This window comes from Acartia tonsa, chromosome 8 (genome assembly GCF_053477335.1).
Source record: "Acartia tonsa isolate MP-2025a chromosome 8, ASM5347733v1, whole genome shotgun sequence".
Lineage (NCBI taxonomy): Eukaryota > Metazoa > Arthropoda > Copepoda > Calanoida > Acartiidae > Acartia > Acartia tonsa.
Window position 1 is genome coordinate 25603583 of NC_137267.1, and position 14841 is coordinate 25618423.

At 39.2% G+C, this 14841-nt stretch overlaps 1 protein-coding gene across 1 annotated transcript in view; it reads right to left on the minus strand.

Moving 5' to 3' along the window:
- Positions 1-196: 196 nt before the first annotated feature.
- The window catches only part of LOC145326377 (uncharacterized), a 68059-nt gene continuing 53414 nt past the window's right edge, over positions 197-14841 (minus strand). Inside the window, exons 16-24 of the mRNA XM_080169697.1 lie at positions 7478-7554; positions 6586-6686; positions 5303-5365; positions 5097-5165; positions 4670-4750; positions 3516-3662; positions 2994-3063; positions 2241-2326; positions 197-1646 (exon numbers count right to left, since the gene is read on the minus strand). Coding sequence (XP_080025823.1) covers positions 1577-1646; positions 2241-2326; positions 2994-3063; positions 3516-3662; positions 4670-4750; positions 5097-5165; positions 5303-5365; positions 6586-6686; positions 7478-7554 — 764 coding nt within the window. The 3' untranslated portion in view covers positions 197-1576. The remainder of the gene's footprint in view (positions 1647-2240; positions 2327-2993; positions 3064-3515; positions 3663-4669; positions 4751-5096; positions 5166-5302; positions 5366-6585; positions 6687-7477; positions 7555-14841) is intronic.

The following is a 14841-nucleotide window of genomic DNA, read 5'->3' on the forward strand; positions in this document are numbered from 1 at the left end:
TTTGAAGGGTTGACTACCCTCCCCTTCAGCACTGTCTGAGAAAAAAGTAAATAGTTCTTTATTCTTTAGTACATTTACATAATAAAAAAAATCCCACTATTCCACAATTATTTATAGCAACAATAGTACAATTGTAATATTAATATTTTTATTTCCTAAAAATTATATAAAAATAATTTTCTAATTAATAAAAACATTCACCTAAAAACTAAGTTTATTTCATTCTAACAAAAATAGATTTATAATAACAAATAATTTAAAATGATAACTATAATATAAAAGTATTGTAAAAAATAACATTTTAATTGTAAACTGTATAAAGTTTATTCAAACAAATGAAACTTTTGTTACAACTTTTTCTAGCAATTAAGCAAAATTCTATAAATTGTCATTAAAGTTTCAATTGGGAGAATAAATTTATTACATTGTAATTAATAACAAAACAAATGTAATTTTAGTTTTAGTAAAATAAATACATAAAAACAATTCTGAATGCAAACAAGTGTAAAAATGACAGGTCTGAGAGATTTTGTAAAACAAAAACAAATATGCAGTTATATTGAATCATCAAGACCTTATATTTTACAGTTATATGTTATATTACATCTCTATTTACAAAAATGCCAATATTATGATTATACGGTAACAATAAAAATTAACAAGTATGGCTCTTTCAAAAGCATAACTTTAGATGGTATTTATTGCATTTTAATTATATGTAAAGGATGAAAAATTCATTACAATATATAAAGTATTCATTGCAACTCTTACTCAAGCCAAATAACTAAAAAGTTAACATATTGAACTTTAATCTGGGTTTAGAAATTTTGAAAGTTTTATGTATTACACTTCATGTTAATAAAAAGGTATACCATTAAAAAGTTTATTGAAAACTTCACATATCTGAATTTTATAATAATGATTACATAAATTAGATAACCAACATGACAAAACAAAAACAAAACATGGATGAAAAACAAATGTCACTCAGTCATTTAGCTTTAAAGATAGGCAAGTTTTCATATCATTATAGGTAATTTTGGATAAAAAACCTCCTTACAATAGTCAATATTTCTATTTAGTATAGAAAAGAAAGATCTACTACTTCAAAAAAAAAATTTTTCTTCAAAAATCATTTTTAAGATAAATCTTATTTGTCTTTGACATGAATTGACACATATGTATTTGTACAATATTAGATGAAATGACACATTAAATTTAATTTACCAAAATCATGATGAGAGTCATCATCTCTTGCTCTTTACTCCACAAAAAAGGAATTCAAACAATGCTTAGAATAGTGTTATTTAACTTTACAGTTTTAAATAAAATTAACAGTTTTTTTTTATCTTCTCTTCTAGTTTTTGTTTCAAAATTTCTGAGAACTCATGGATTTGTAGATTTACTTTCATTCAAAAAAGTAAAACTTTTAAAAAAACTTCTACATCACTTAAATGGCTTTAACTGGGAAGAGTTTGTCAATTTACCAACTGAAATGTTTTTTTTTCTTTCTCAAAAACTGCTTTATTTGTACCTTGTACTTTATTTTGCACAACTTTGTCAGCTTTGTAGTGTTTTAGTACAATGTTTCAGCAACCCAGTCAATGTACATGGCAATATTTGTGTACACTCCTGGTAAATGAGCTCTGAAATAAATATTATCATGAATTAATACAGCATAAATATTTTTAATAGGTTGGATTTTTATAACTTATTTATCACCTCGTATTATACACAGCTTTTCCAGGTATTAAATGATTCAAATACAGTTTTGTAAGCCATGAGGAGCCGTAGGCCCAGTCTATCAAAACAGGTAATAATTTTATGATTTCTATCTTAATTTTAGTGGAAAATTGGATATAATACAATGCTAGACATAATATTTCAGTATTGCTTTGAATCGTTGTAATCCAGCGGATATTAATCGGTTTCGAAGCCATACTGGAAATGCAATTCCTGTTTTGTGTCTAAGTTATTTAAGTGTTATAAGAGATTTTTTACTTCATATTAAACAAAGGGATCTTAAGGGATGAGACAATGAAAGTTATATCCACAATGATTAACAACAAAATTACTATTCTGTAGATTAAGATTATTGATTGAAAAATAATTTAATATTGTTTGAACTCAGATTTAATTAAAATAGTATTATACCAACGATTCACAGAGCGTATTAATAAAACTTTGGGTATCAGTCGAATGTTCCCTTGCTCCCTGTATCAAACCAAATTAAAAATCACCTGGCACATCCAATACCCCAACTGACAAGTCCAATGACCTGATATCTACCATTGATGGGCAACACTAGTGGACTTCCACTATCTCCCTGAAAATAAAAGTTTCAAACCTAAATGAGAAAATTTTTTGACGTCTTTTAATGCTTTTTGACATGATTAGAATAGTTATTTCTCGTATCGTATTATAAACGGCTTTCCGCGGATATAGAATGTACAATTATAATATTAAAACTAGTTTTTTTATCCCCCTGGTGCCGAAGGCACCGGCTAAAAAAACTAGTTTTAATCTTGTGATTGTACATTTCTATATTCGTAGAAAACTGGATATAATGCGATGCTAGACATAGTTTTTTCGTATGGATGAGAACCGGTTCCTATCCACCGGATTCGAATGAATACGAGAAAAGATTTTATGCAAATGTTTAATGAAAAGGTACCAATCTAATTACACCGGACTGTTGTATGAAAACTCTACAACCCCCAAAGTTTAATTTGACACCTTTTACAATATTTAAAATTTGATTTTTTCTCCTGTGAGACAGACATCGTGACAAATGTAATATGTTGTAGGAGTATCAATAGAGGTGTAGAATGTAGATGGGCAAATATTTTTAGGGGGGTATATACACCCCTTTTCTTCACGCTCATGCATGTAGGGTGGTAAGAGGGTTGGTACAAAACTTCTCTTTTATTATGAAAAAATTGTAACCAGACAAATTTTGCAGCTTTTTTTTATCTAAAGAGAACTAATTGTACCTGACAACTGTCCTTGCCTCCATCCTCATATCCGGCACATAAGAAGTTTTCGGGGTAAATCTTTTCTTTCCTGAAATATTATAAATGATATTTATTTTAATAAAAAGTGGCTGTATTAATCAATAAAATGCAGGTTTTTAAAATACTTGCAGTTATCACATATTCAAATTTTAGGAACTGAAAAAGAAATGGTCTACAGTTCTTAACTTATAATTGTTGCAACTCTAGCATCTATTGGCTCCGAATTCTAAAAAAGGCCCAAAACCATATCAACTTGAAATAGAAAGAATAGCGTAAAACCATCAAATGATTTATGTTAAGCTTCCATAAAACGGAGAACTCAATTAATTTATTAGCATTTTTTTAACATATCACATAAAAGGTTGTTACTATAAGGTTTGTCAGGGGGTGTGAGCCTTTAGGGGATGGACAGAGGGGAAAGAAGGCTTCATCAATTTTAATTGTAATGGGGGTGTTGACACTATCCTACAACCCCTTGCTTCTATAATAATTCAATTTTACCTGTGAGCAGAGGTAAACCATGACTGGCACTTCTCTGCAGAGATGACCTGAACCTTGACCTCCTGCAACAGGGAGGGAGTCTTCGCCACCCCGTGTTGTGTCCTACCCCATCCAATCACTGAGGCATAGTGACCAACAAACTGTTGTCTAAAATATGGATTATCGAGTTTCGATCTTAATAATCTTCAAAAACGAATAAATTGTATAATGTTATAAGCCCACATCGAGCCACCTATATTTGGACAATTTTAATATAAAATTCTTCCATTCTTCTACAGGGTGTCCCACGTAAACTGTTTTTTTTTAAACGCTTATTACTCCTACAGCCTACTACTGACCATTTTATAGGGTAATGATGAAAAATCCACAAAATAAACAGGAAAAAATCTACGAGGTATTACATAAGAGGTTCATATTATTGAATTTAGACTAACCCACAAGAAAATATTTGCTTTGTAAACTTTAAGATTAGTTTGGGTCTAAACTGCTGGTCGCTCAGACTTTCTAAGCACAAACATAGAACAATCTTTAAATGGCATACTAGAAATTCTCAATATTTAAGAATCTGAAGTGTTATATAAGTGAACAATATGTAAAAATAGGCATAATATTGATCTTCTTTGTTAATTTTTCATTTGAGCTCGCTTTAAATGCATACAAGAACCTGAAATATACCAGATTTTTTAATTAGACTACAATGCCAGTTCTTATAATGTTTGGAGTAAGTCTTTATGATCCACCGTTTGACCACCAGCTGCTTTAAAAGTTAACCAAGACATATTTTTCTTGTGGATTAGTCTTATATTCACTAAAATCAGCCTTTTATGTATTACCTTGTAGATTTTTTGTGTGTTAATTTTGCGGATTTTTCATCACTATATCATTAAATGGTCAGTAGTTTGCTGCCAAATACTTTTTATTTTACGAAGATAGCTCAAATATCAAGGGAGTAATAAGCGTTTAAAAAAAACAGTTTAAAAAAAACAGGGACACCATATATGTACTATGTAGGCCCAAATCGTTAAAACTACAAAGAGCCAGGTTAAGAAGTATCAAATTCGTTTCTAATAAATTAATATGCTGGTACTCTAAAGTTTTGTTTGTCTAATTTCTTGTATATGGATGTTGGCATCCTTGTATAAAATTGTGTATACCTGAATCCTGGTAAACAAACAGGTAAAATATGTTCTTTAAAGACGACATCATCTCCTAGCCTCACCAGGGCAATATCATTCCTGCAAAATAATTATTTTAAACATTTTGTGAAAACAAGAAAAATATGCTAAGAAGTTGAAAGAAATCTGCATAAATTCCAGCATAAAAAAAACAAACAGTTTAAAAACAAGACAAAATACGGCCATAACACACGTAAATGGAATAAAAAGTCATATAAAGATCATTAATAAAAACTAATAATGGATTTATTATTACTTGGATATTACACCAGATTATCATGTTCCTCTCACCTCCCTCTCATCTGATTTTTGAGACACTTTGTCCCGCTACGTTTTAATGATTGAGTGGGTGAACAACCCTTTACTTCTCCAGCCGAGAATGTCTATGGGGAGTGTTTAAAATTACCTAAAATCGGAGGGACTGTAATCTGGATGTACATACTTGGAATCTATCTGGAAATCTTCATGGGGTAATCTACAAAATATAAAAAATATATTTTCTAGTAAAATTGAAATAACAGCATGTATTAAATTAAATAACCAAGTCAAGTTGACATACCTAAAAACTAAAACAAACCATAGCTCATAAGTTTTTACAAATAATGATTTTACCTTTCATTTTGAGCTCTAACGTTCCATTCTCCAAGGCGAACTTTCATTCTGCTTATATCAGTGCTAAAAATATAGTCATTTTTTGATCATTAATTCTTAAGATGATTAGATACAATGTTAAAAGCGAAGGACCTATATCATAACCTATATTTAAGAAATTTTGGGGTTAAATCTGAATTTTCGTTCAAACTTCTATAGAAACAGCATATAGTGTTCAATAAAAAAACACGTCATACAATACAAATGACCAATGATAGGCCAGTATACATTGTAATTGACCAATGCTAAATTGTATACTTGCTTTTCACGGTCATTTTTATTGTATGGCGTAATTTTTTATTGGACACTAATATACGCTTACTTCTGTATTATGTTCAATATTAAGCGAGCTAACTCTAGATTTGTTAATGTTTGTTTGTATGTTTGTCTGATATTCCCTTATATAAAAGTTATCATCCTTGTTATTATTATGATTAAACTTTAAAAAACAAACTTTGAAATTTATAAAACTGTAAGTTGGTAGAATGTTAAACTATCAGACTAAACACATTTTTCTAAGAATAGATTTTGCCTCAACTTCCGTCTAAAGCAAAACTGTCTCGTCTTTTCCTGTAGTTTTTTTTTGTAACAACGTAGCTTCTCTGTATGAAGTACATGTCCTTCCGAGCATATACGAGAACTAACAACTTATTTTCCTTACACGAATGTTGACGGAATTTTGAAAATTTAAGCAGGGCTTGGCAGCCGTGAAAGTTATCATCTCTATAACAAAAATGATTTATTGAAATACTAGTGGTATAAAAAGCGTACCTTACTGATAATTTTTAACTAAAAATCTCTTACTTATATATCATGTAGGTTAATCAACAAATGTTGCCGGTTTATGCTGCGCTTGTTATGGACAATATTATCATTGTTTGTTTTTAGATAAGTTGTAGTTGCAATGCATCTCTATAATAATTTTATTCCCTTCAAATTTGAATTATATTTAACAAAAAGTTTACAATTTATTATTTTCATAATGTGTAACAATTCACTGTTTCTTTCATTTTCATTCTTGTATCATATCGTTGATATTTTATACTGAAGCAGCTGGATATATGTGTAATTTTACTTTTCCAGTTAGAACTCGTAAACGGCTACCCCTATAGGTTTTAGGGTTGTCGGGAATATAATCAACCCAGCACACCACCATTAAGTAAGAAGCCAAAGATCCAAAAATAAAAGCATTAGTTTATATAAAACAAGGATGACCCTAGCCAAAATGAGTACAGCCATACTACCTGTAAACACAATGAGCCGCTGTGATAACCCATCTCTCACTAATCAGAGCTCCACCACAAGAAATTCTTTTAGAAAGTAGACTCTCCTTGATTATAGCAGCCTAAAAATGGATGTAGAATATACGTGGATGATATAACAGGAGAAAAATTGTCGCCAATTTAGGTTGAAATTTCTTCTCGCGTTAAGTGGTCGGTATGTTTATCCAGTAGCAGGAAAGAGGATGGGGTAAAAACGGGGGATGAGGGAGATCGGTATTTTAGCCCGCTACAGAGCTCACTTTATTATAAGTATATGAAAATTGAGTATAATTATAATATACATCTTTTAGTCTAAAAAATCAATTTTAAGAAGAATTATTAGAATAATAAATCAGGAGGTGGTTAAAGCGAAAGGACTTTAAAACTACAACATTTTATTTTATTGTAAGACCTTTGTTTGGAGGTCCTATCTATTTTAGTCGCTCTGATGACTTAAAAGCAATATGAATCATTCTTAAAACGAATATATTATTGCTAGCTGCTTCGGTCCTATTCTCTAGGGGGAATGCCTTGACCCAATAAAGGCGCAACACATTATCATGTAAAATTAGAATTTTTAGACAAAATGTGTGCAATCAAATAGTGAGTTGTTTTGAGGTCAATATAATAACTTATGTTATATGAAATCTAGGTTGACAAAGGAAATTGTAGCTTTCACAATATTGCATAAAGTTGTGAGTAAGATTCCAGTCAAATGCGCTTATGAGGTCCAACTATTTTTAAATATAAGTTTAATTATACTATGCGTTTGGTTAACATTGAGAACAGTTAGACTAAATATGTGCATTTGACCAGAAGCTTGATCAGAATTTTACGCATTATTATGAAAGCTACTATTCACTTTGTAACTTACCATCCAAGGATGACCGCCAAACTGTGTGTCATCCCCGCCAACAATTCTGAAAGATCCTGCGTACACCTCTCCACATTCTAAACAGTTAGGTTAGGTTAAGTTAGGATAACTTATATTTTTAATAAGGTATTCCCATGTGTGATTAGAAGGGCTCGACAGCCGCGAGTAAGTCTCAAATAAAAACCCGTTTGGATGTTTGAAACATATTTTTAAAAGAGGGATTGCCCTATTTGAGTCAAGTTTGGACTTCAAACTGATTTGTAAAAGGTTTATTTCTCTGAGGCTAACATGCGCGGCTGCCGATCCCTGGTGATTAGATTAGACTTTCTTGAGATAGGTATACCTATGTAGTTATACTACACACAAAATATATCATACACAATACATAATGGTTAAAGCTTTTAACTATGGAGAGACAGCCTCAAAAAGGATACAAAAATGGAAAAGCAGACCTCACTACCGCACATCTATCCTAATATACTAAGAAGTAAGGTCTTTTCTCTCGCTAATCACTGAACCTATACGGTTCTTCTTTACAGTGTCGCTTCTCATAGATCCTGATAACGTTTATAGCTATTTTAGAGAGAGTTGCCCCTCCTCCCCACCAAAAAAGTTTCCTTCAGTGTCGTCACTAGAGGCCTCTAGGAGCTAGTCGCTAGTGATTTATTAAAGGAGGTAGAACTAAACCAAAAATAATAATTATGGTATCATATGCTTATGATTAAAACACAAAAACATAATAATTATGATACAATGATGCGATTGTTAATCTAGCCTACTATGATTTCATTTACTTAATAATCCTAAATGAACAATTATAGATCACTCATTCATGATACAATAATCTATAACATAATTGCAAAAACTTTATAATGCAAAATTCATAATTATTACATTTTTTTTGTAGAAAAATCCGGTAAAGTCATGCTTTTTAAAGAAATAAGTGTATTATATCTTTTTTTTTGTTGATAAATTAAAAACTTTTGGCCGAAGTATTAGAAGTATTATTCCTAATTGACGTCATTCGGGATACTTCGGCCAAAAGTTTTTAAATTTATCTCCTTTTCATCGGCACTATAATGGGATTCTTATCAGTTGTAATCTAGACGTCGTGGAGAGAGGTCCTCAGAGACGCATGCTCTGTGCGGGTGCACAGCTGAATTTTTTTCAGCTAGCTGCGGCACTTTTAGCTCAATTGATATTTATACGGGCTAATAAAAGTGCTCCCATTTTCCAAAATGTGTGCAGATATTGTCATCAAATTATTATATACCAAGAAGTAACCTCTCAACCATCAAAGAGACAGTGAAAAAATTCGGTTTTTAAATGTATTCACACATCTGAACCCATTAACCCTCACCACCCTCCTAGTGAAATTCAACACTTTGACCGTTGATACTAGCTGTCTTGAAATAGAAGCCAGAGTGGAAAAGAAGAAGAGCAAAGGGGAAGAAATTGGAGAAATTCACCACCCCTTTTTCGGTTGCAACTCCTGCTATGCAGTTTCTCTAAGCCCACCCCCATGGCTAATCTTAATTAAGAAGAAGAATGGGGGAAGGGGTAATTAATTTTACCTTTTGAACCTTGGTCAGGGTTACCCATGGATCTTATTACAATAAACTGGGTGTTGTAACAAAGAAACAGATATTAATGACACTGTAAAAATGTAAATTTTCCCAGCCATAGCAAGTTTTTGGACATCTGTGGATTTGTCTGCAAAGTTATTCTGAGAAAGTACTTCATACTGCAGAAGAGGAGTTCTGTTTTGTGTGCTGAAGCTGCATTTTTATAATTTATGCATATTTTCCCATAGAGTAGTACTATGGATGCCTATAGAATAGTACTATAGATGCCCATGGAGTAGTACCATGGAGGATGTCTGGTCAATGGAGCAGTACCATAGCTGGATGAAACAATTTTACAACAACCTGATGCTTCCTGTGGAGTAGTACCAAGAAGGAAGACAATATTATGTTGTTTATGGAGTAGTACCATAAATTCTTCTTATTAGATGAATCATAGATAAGTTAAACATGATGATAATAACATTAATTTTATCAAAATGTAGCTATTAGAACAAAAACATTATTTAATTTTGTATTGTGCATGTACAATTTTAGCTATTTATGTATGGTATTTTCCTCAAGATGAAATATATCATTTAAAACACAATGGGATTCTTATTATCTTAGATTCTTCATGTAAAATGAAGTGTTTTTGTGGTATCCGCCTAGGGTAAATGGCAGACACCAGAGTTCGAATAAAGACTACGGCAGTGTGAACAGACGTGGACACCTTACTATAGAGAAGCTACGCTTCTCTAGCATTCACTAGACAAGAATCAACATCTATTTCAGTTGTCACTTTATTGGAGGTTTAAAGGATACTAAAGCTATATACAACAAACATTAACTACAATGGATAGGAATAAATAATCATAACATAAAAGCATTGTAATACATATACAATAGTCAGTTTGGGCAATCATGGTCCCCCATCCCTGGAAAGGGTGGGGGGAATTAAGGATACAGTTAACCATAATATAAATACATATGGATTAGGAATAAAGATAGTTAAAGATAAATCATACAGTAAAACATAGATAATTGCAATGGTTAGGTAGATGGCTATCCCTGTCTGGGGCAGGCAGGATAGCCCATGGAGCAGCACAATAGGTAGATAAGCATAGAGGGGTTGAGTGGTAGGTCTGGGTACTAAAGAGGGAAGGTTTGATGATTACTTGTGACAACAACAGTCTGTGTGGGGGTGATTATATTAGGTGAGGGCAGGTTTAGATCCTTTATCCTCAGGGTTGAGGTGGTGCTGATAACTTGGTGGTTGAAGGGGAAGGTTCCGGTGCTTAAGATGGGAGGGGGAGGGGTAACACCCCTCCCTCCATTTGCAGGACAACTGAGAGATGAAATCAGTACCGTTATCTGACATATTTTCAGGTGGCTTTGAAATTGTAGAATAACAGGATTTAGCTAGGTGCGTAGCATCACTATAATGTCTTGGTTTCTGCATGGTCCAAAGCTGCCGCATACCACAACTCTCCCCTCGGAAGGCTGGAGGGGGTTGTCTGCACCGCCAGACTTCCGACAGTGGTTGCGGCCTTCAGTGTGTTGTCCTTGTGGAATGGGTCCGCCAGGATACCAGCTGCTGACTGGTGGTGGACTCCAGCCCTCCCCTGGTCGAACGGAATCTACTGTATCTGCTGGAGTAGCTGGTCCTGTTGGATGTTCTGGCCGTTGGATGTGTACCTCTGAGGCCACCCTGGCAACCTCCAGGGGTGGCACAGCACATGAGGGGGCTTGGACCAACAGCCGCCTGGTATACACCCCTTCAGGTTTCTCCACTGGGCTGGTGGTCTCCATCGTGTTGGTCACCTTGCTGCTGGCAGGCTGGCTACTGGATGCAGGCGCAGTTTCTTCGCCCTCGGGGCTGGTCAGGTTCATTCGGCTTCCAGGGTCTCTGTCAACGCGGGCAGGTGGTGGTTGCCATACTGTAGGAGCGTTGCCTCCCTCAGGCTCATCCTGGACATTGGCAGGGGGGTGCATGGCAGTCAGACCTGTGGGGTAGGGGACGGTAACAGTCCATCCCTTATGCCGGAGGCTGTCTTGGATCTGCGAGGGTGGCTCCGCTCTAGTTGGCTGGGAGACAGGCCCATCCACGGCCACTGCTGCTGGTAGACTGGAGGCACAAGGCTCCGGATTTCCTCCCCTAGCCTGAAGGGGTCCAGGCACATTGTCTCCATCTTGGGTAGACATACTTGTTGGGGATCCTCTACTTCTATGGTTAGGCTCGGCACTTGGCACATCTAGTTGTGTTACTCCCCAGGCAGCGGTCAAAGCTTCTTCAGTTTGGCTGGTAATGGCTGATATCCTGGCTCCTGGGGCAGATGCAGGGAGCGCAGGCAAGTTTGGCCCAGCCCAAACTTCCTGGTACACCAGTGCAATACAATTACCCTGGCTTGGTTGAGGGAGGTAGACAGCTGGATGCAGTTGAGGGTGAGGGACAGCTGGACTCTCCCTGCTGGCTGGGGGCTCTGGCTGGCTGGGGGTGACGGGTGTCACCCCTTCCTCTGGGGCTGCGGGCTCATTCCAGGGTCCAGGTATCTCGGTGGCGGCGACGGTTGTCGCCCCAGGCACCAGTGTGGGGGCGCTGGATAGCACCCCCCAGTCTTCACAGGGGTCCAGGTCTCTCGGTGGCGGCGACGGTTGTCGCCCCAGGCACCAGCGTGGGGCGCTGGATAGCACCCCCCAGTCTTCACAGGTGGCGGCGACGGTTGTCGCCCCAGACATCAGCTTGGTGGTGCAGGGAAGCACCTCTCGTTCCTTCCAGGTGGCGACGCCGGTTGGCGTCCCATACATCGACTCAGACTCGCTGGGTAGCGCCCCTCGGCTCTTGCTGGGGGTGACAGGGGTTACGGACACCGGTCCCCTGTGATTGAGGCTGAGGTCCAGGCCAACCCGGTTGGGTTCAGCCGCTCCTCCCAGCACGTTGATCCTGGCCACTATGGTCCCAATCTGAGCCACAGACTCCTGGGTAGCCGCGGCCCCAGCGGCGGCAGCTAGTTGGGGTGACGGCTGGGCATCTCCCTCCAGGTGGACCTGGGTGGCAGACTGGTTGCATGCAGGTTGTTGGGCGGCCTGGTGTTTCTTCATTGCTTGGTCCCAACCGGTTCTACACTTGGCGGCTGTGTGGCCGCTGAAGCGGCAGCGCCCCTTCGTCCAGCTGGGTCCCATCAGGCCGGCTTCCCCAGGGTGTATCAACCTGCCAGGTCTCTCCTCCTCCAGTTGGGGCACCAGCTGACAAACAGGGTCTCCCCTACTAGGGGTCAGGCGGTGCTGGGCTGCTTGTGGTGGCTCCTTGGTTACATTCAGCCTCCTCCCCATACACACAGGTTCCTTCCATCCAACAGCGGCTCTCCTCCCCTGGGTGGCGAGGCCAGCCTCGGCCTTAGCTTCTGCAGGTGCTTCTCCACATGAGGGATCCTGCCTCTGGGTATGCCAGGTAGTTGGTAGCAAAGGCCGTTGATGGTGCCAGTCGGAAAGGGGGCTATGATCTCTGGGGGGTACCTGTGGCCAGTGTGTGGACAGGTACCCACAGGTGGACCAGCAAGGCCCAGAAGATGCCATACTGGTGGTAGCCTGAACTGTATTCCGGACTGTCAGCAGACTGTTGGTAGCCACCTGAGTTGGGCCAGAGTTGCCAGCTGGTATTGCGTCCCTGCCAGGCTCCGTCAGCTGCTGGTGGGGAGCCCCTGCGGTGGTTCTGGTTTTGGCAGGGGGTGGCCTTCTTATTGACTTCCCTAGTTTGAGCTCTGCATCCTGGTGGGCCTCCATCTTCAGCAGCATGGGGGAACTTGGCTGGGACATGTGCAGTGGTTCAACAAAGTAGCGGCATCTGGTCTTGGAGTGTGGGGGGACAGCCTCACTGCTGCTGGTCAACCCTGCTCCCTCCGTGCTGGGTAAAGTCTTCCACCGCAGCAGGTCACCAGTCCCCATCCTTAGGCCGGTCCCCAGTCGTTCCATGCCTGGGGGCTCCCAGGGAGGCTTGGGTGGCGGCTCCCCCACCCCCAGGTACGCGTCGGGCATCTGGGTGAAGGGCCTATTCCCCTGGGACAGCTCCCCATCCTCCAGATTGGTGAGGCCAGTGCCAGGGAGGACCTTTCCACCCCAGAGACAGGTGGTACTGGCCCTAGGGCTGGGCCCCTTTGGAGTCTCAGTTCTGGTAGTAGTGTCCATCTTGGGGCTGGCCACTAAGTTTCTGAAGCTTGTCACCTTCTCATTAGGCTCAGTTGCATCGTTCAACACCCCCAGGAGGACACCTACAGGTTCAGCAATCCCCAGTCCAGTATTGCTATTTCTCGTACGTTGAGCACCAACTGAACAGGAGCTGTGCAGCGGACATTCAGTCACCCTTCCAGACAAGGGCATCTCAGGGACCAGGGGTCTGTGACCTGGCATGTGTTTGATGTTCACTGTACTCAACACAGTAGGCCAAAATAATAACAGAAGCAGTATCTTGTAGATATAGGAGCAGAGTAGAGTAGCCGCACCGCAAGGAGGTTCGAGCCGGCTCACCCCTAGTATAAATACTATAGCTGTGTAATTAGGGTGGTAGTCCACGTAGCCGTAGGCTCGGTCCTCCTGGCTCAAGAGTTTCTGTGGCTGGCACGCCCCCATGATAAGTAGTAGGGGGTTGGTCTGTTGGTGCCAGCGTCTGGTTTAACTGTTGAGCCTGAGTTGTTCTCCTTTCCAGTATAGCTCTTGATTTCTGTGGTAACCAGCGGATCTTAGCTTAAAGGTAACAGGGAATATGTTAGGTATCCACAGATGTCTCTAGGAGCGTATCCGCTAGTAGATATATGGATAGGTAGGCTATCTATATATATACATGGCTACACGCCCATATATATATATATACGTGTATAGGAATATCCCCAGAGCTAGCTAGCTTTTCCTCCTTGCTCCAAAAAAAATCACGCTTCCTCTGTATATAGTTCACAACTATGAAGGTCGATGGTCCAGGTACACACCACCACTGCCCAGTGTGGGGCAGCAAGTCAGTGTCCACAGTCAATGTCCACAGGGTGGGCGTACTTTCGTTCAGTTACCATATCAGTTTCCAGTGTTGTTTGGTGAGGTTAGTATTCACTTACTTGGACCCATGATACAAAAAAAACAACCTTATTTATCACTTGGGTATTTATATATACATATATTTGTTTCACTAACCATTCAGCTTTGAAGTAGGGTTGGCAGGCTAGGAAGATGTTGAGGGTCTGAGCGGTTTTAAGGAACTGGTTTAGTTTTCCTTATCACACTGTAGACAGGGAGGGAGGAGCTTGCAAGTTTTTTTTTTCTCCTAAAAAAATATCTCTGTTGTATGCTATAGAGTGGCCCCTCTCCTGTGTGGGTGTGTGTGTGTGTGTGCGTGAAATCTCCTGTCCTTGCAACGCGCGTCCGCACCGTCAAATCCGCGCACACGGGGAAAACGCGCTCTCACCCCTCAACTCGCTCTCTCATTGGTCCGCTTCGTCCGTTGGATTTATGATATTTTCCGCACTCTGTTGCGCTACCCGTGAATGGCGCTCTGTGTGTCCGATCGCTAGCCCCACACTACAGACGGACTTAGTCTAGTGTGGGTAGGAAGGGGGAAGCGCGTGAGGGGACGGGGGTAACTCCGTCCGTTTCCCCTGTGAGGGAGGGAGGTAACTGTGTGCTGGTGTAATAGTGCCTTTTCTTCTTAATCCTAGGCTTATCTATTATATCACCCTGATTGTATTTGCCTTCAATGGAGAGGGGCTCCTCCCTTTCCCTTGGAATAAGGGGTGTATTGTTGTTGTGCTATAGGCTTGA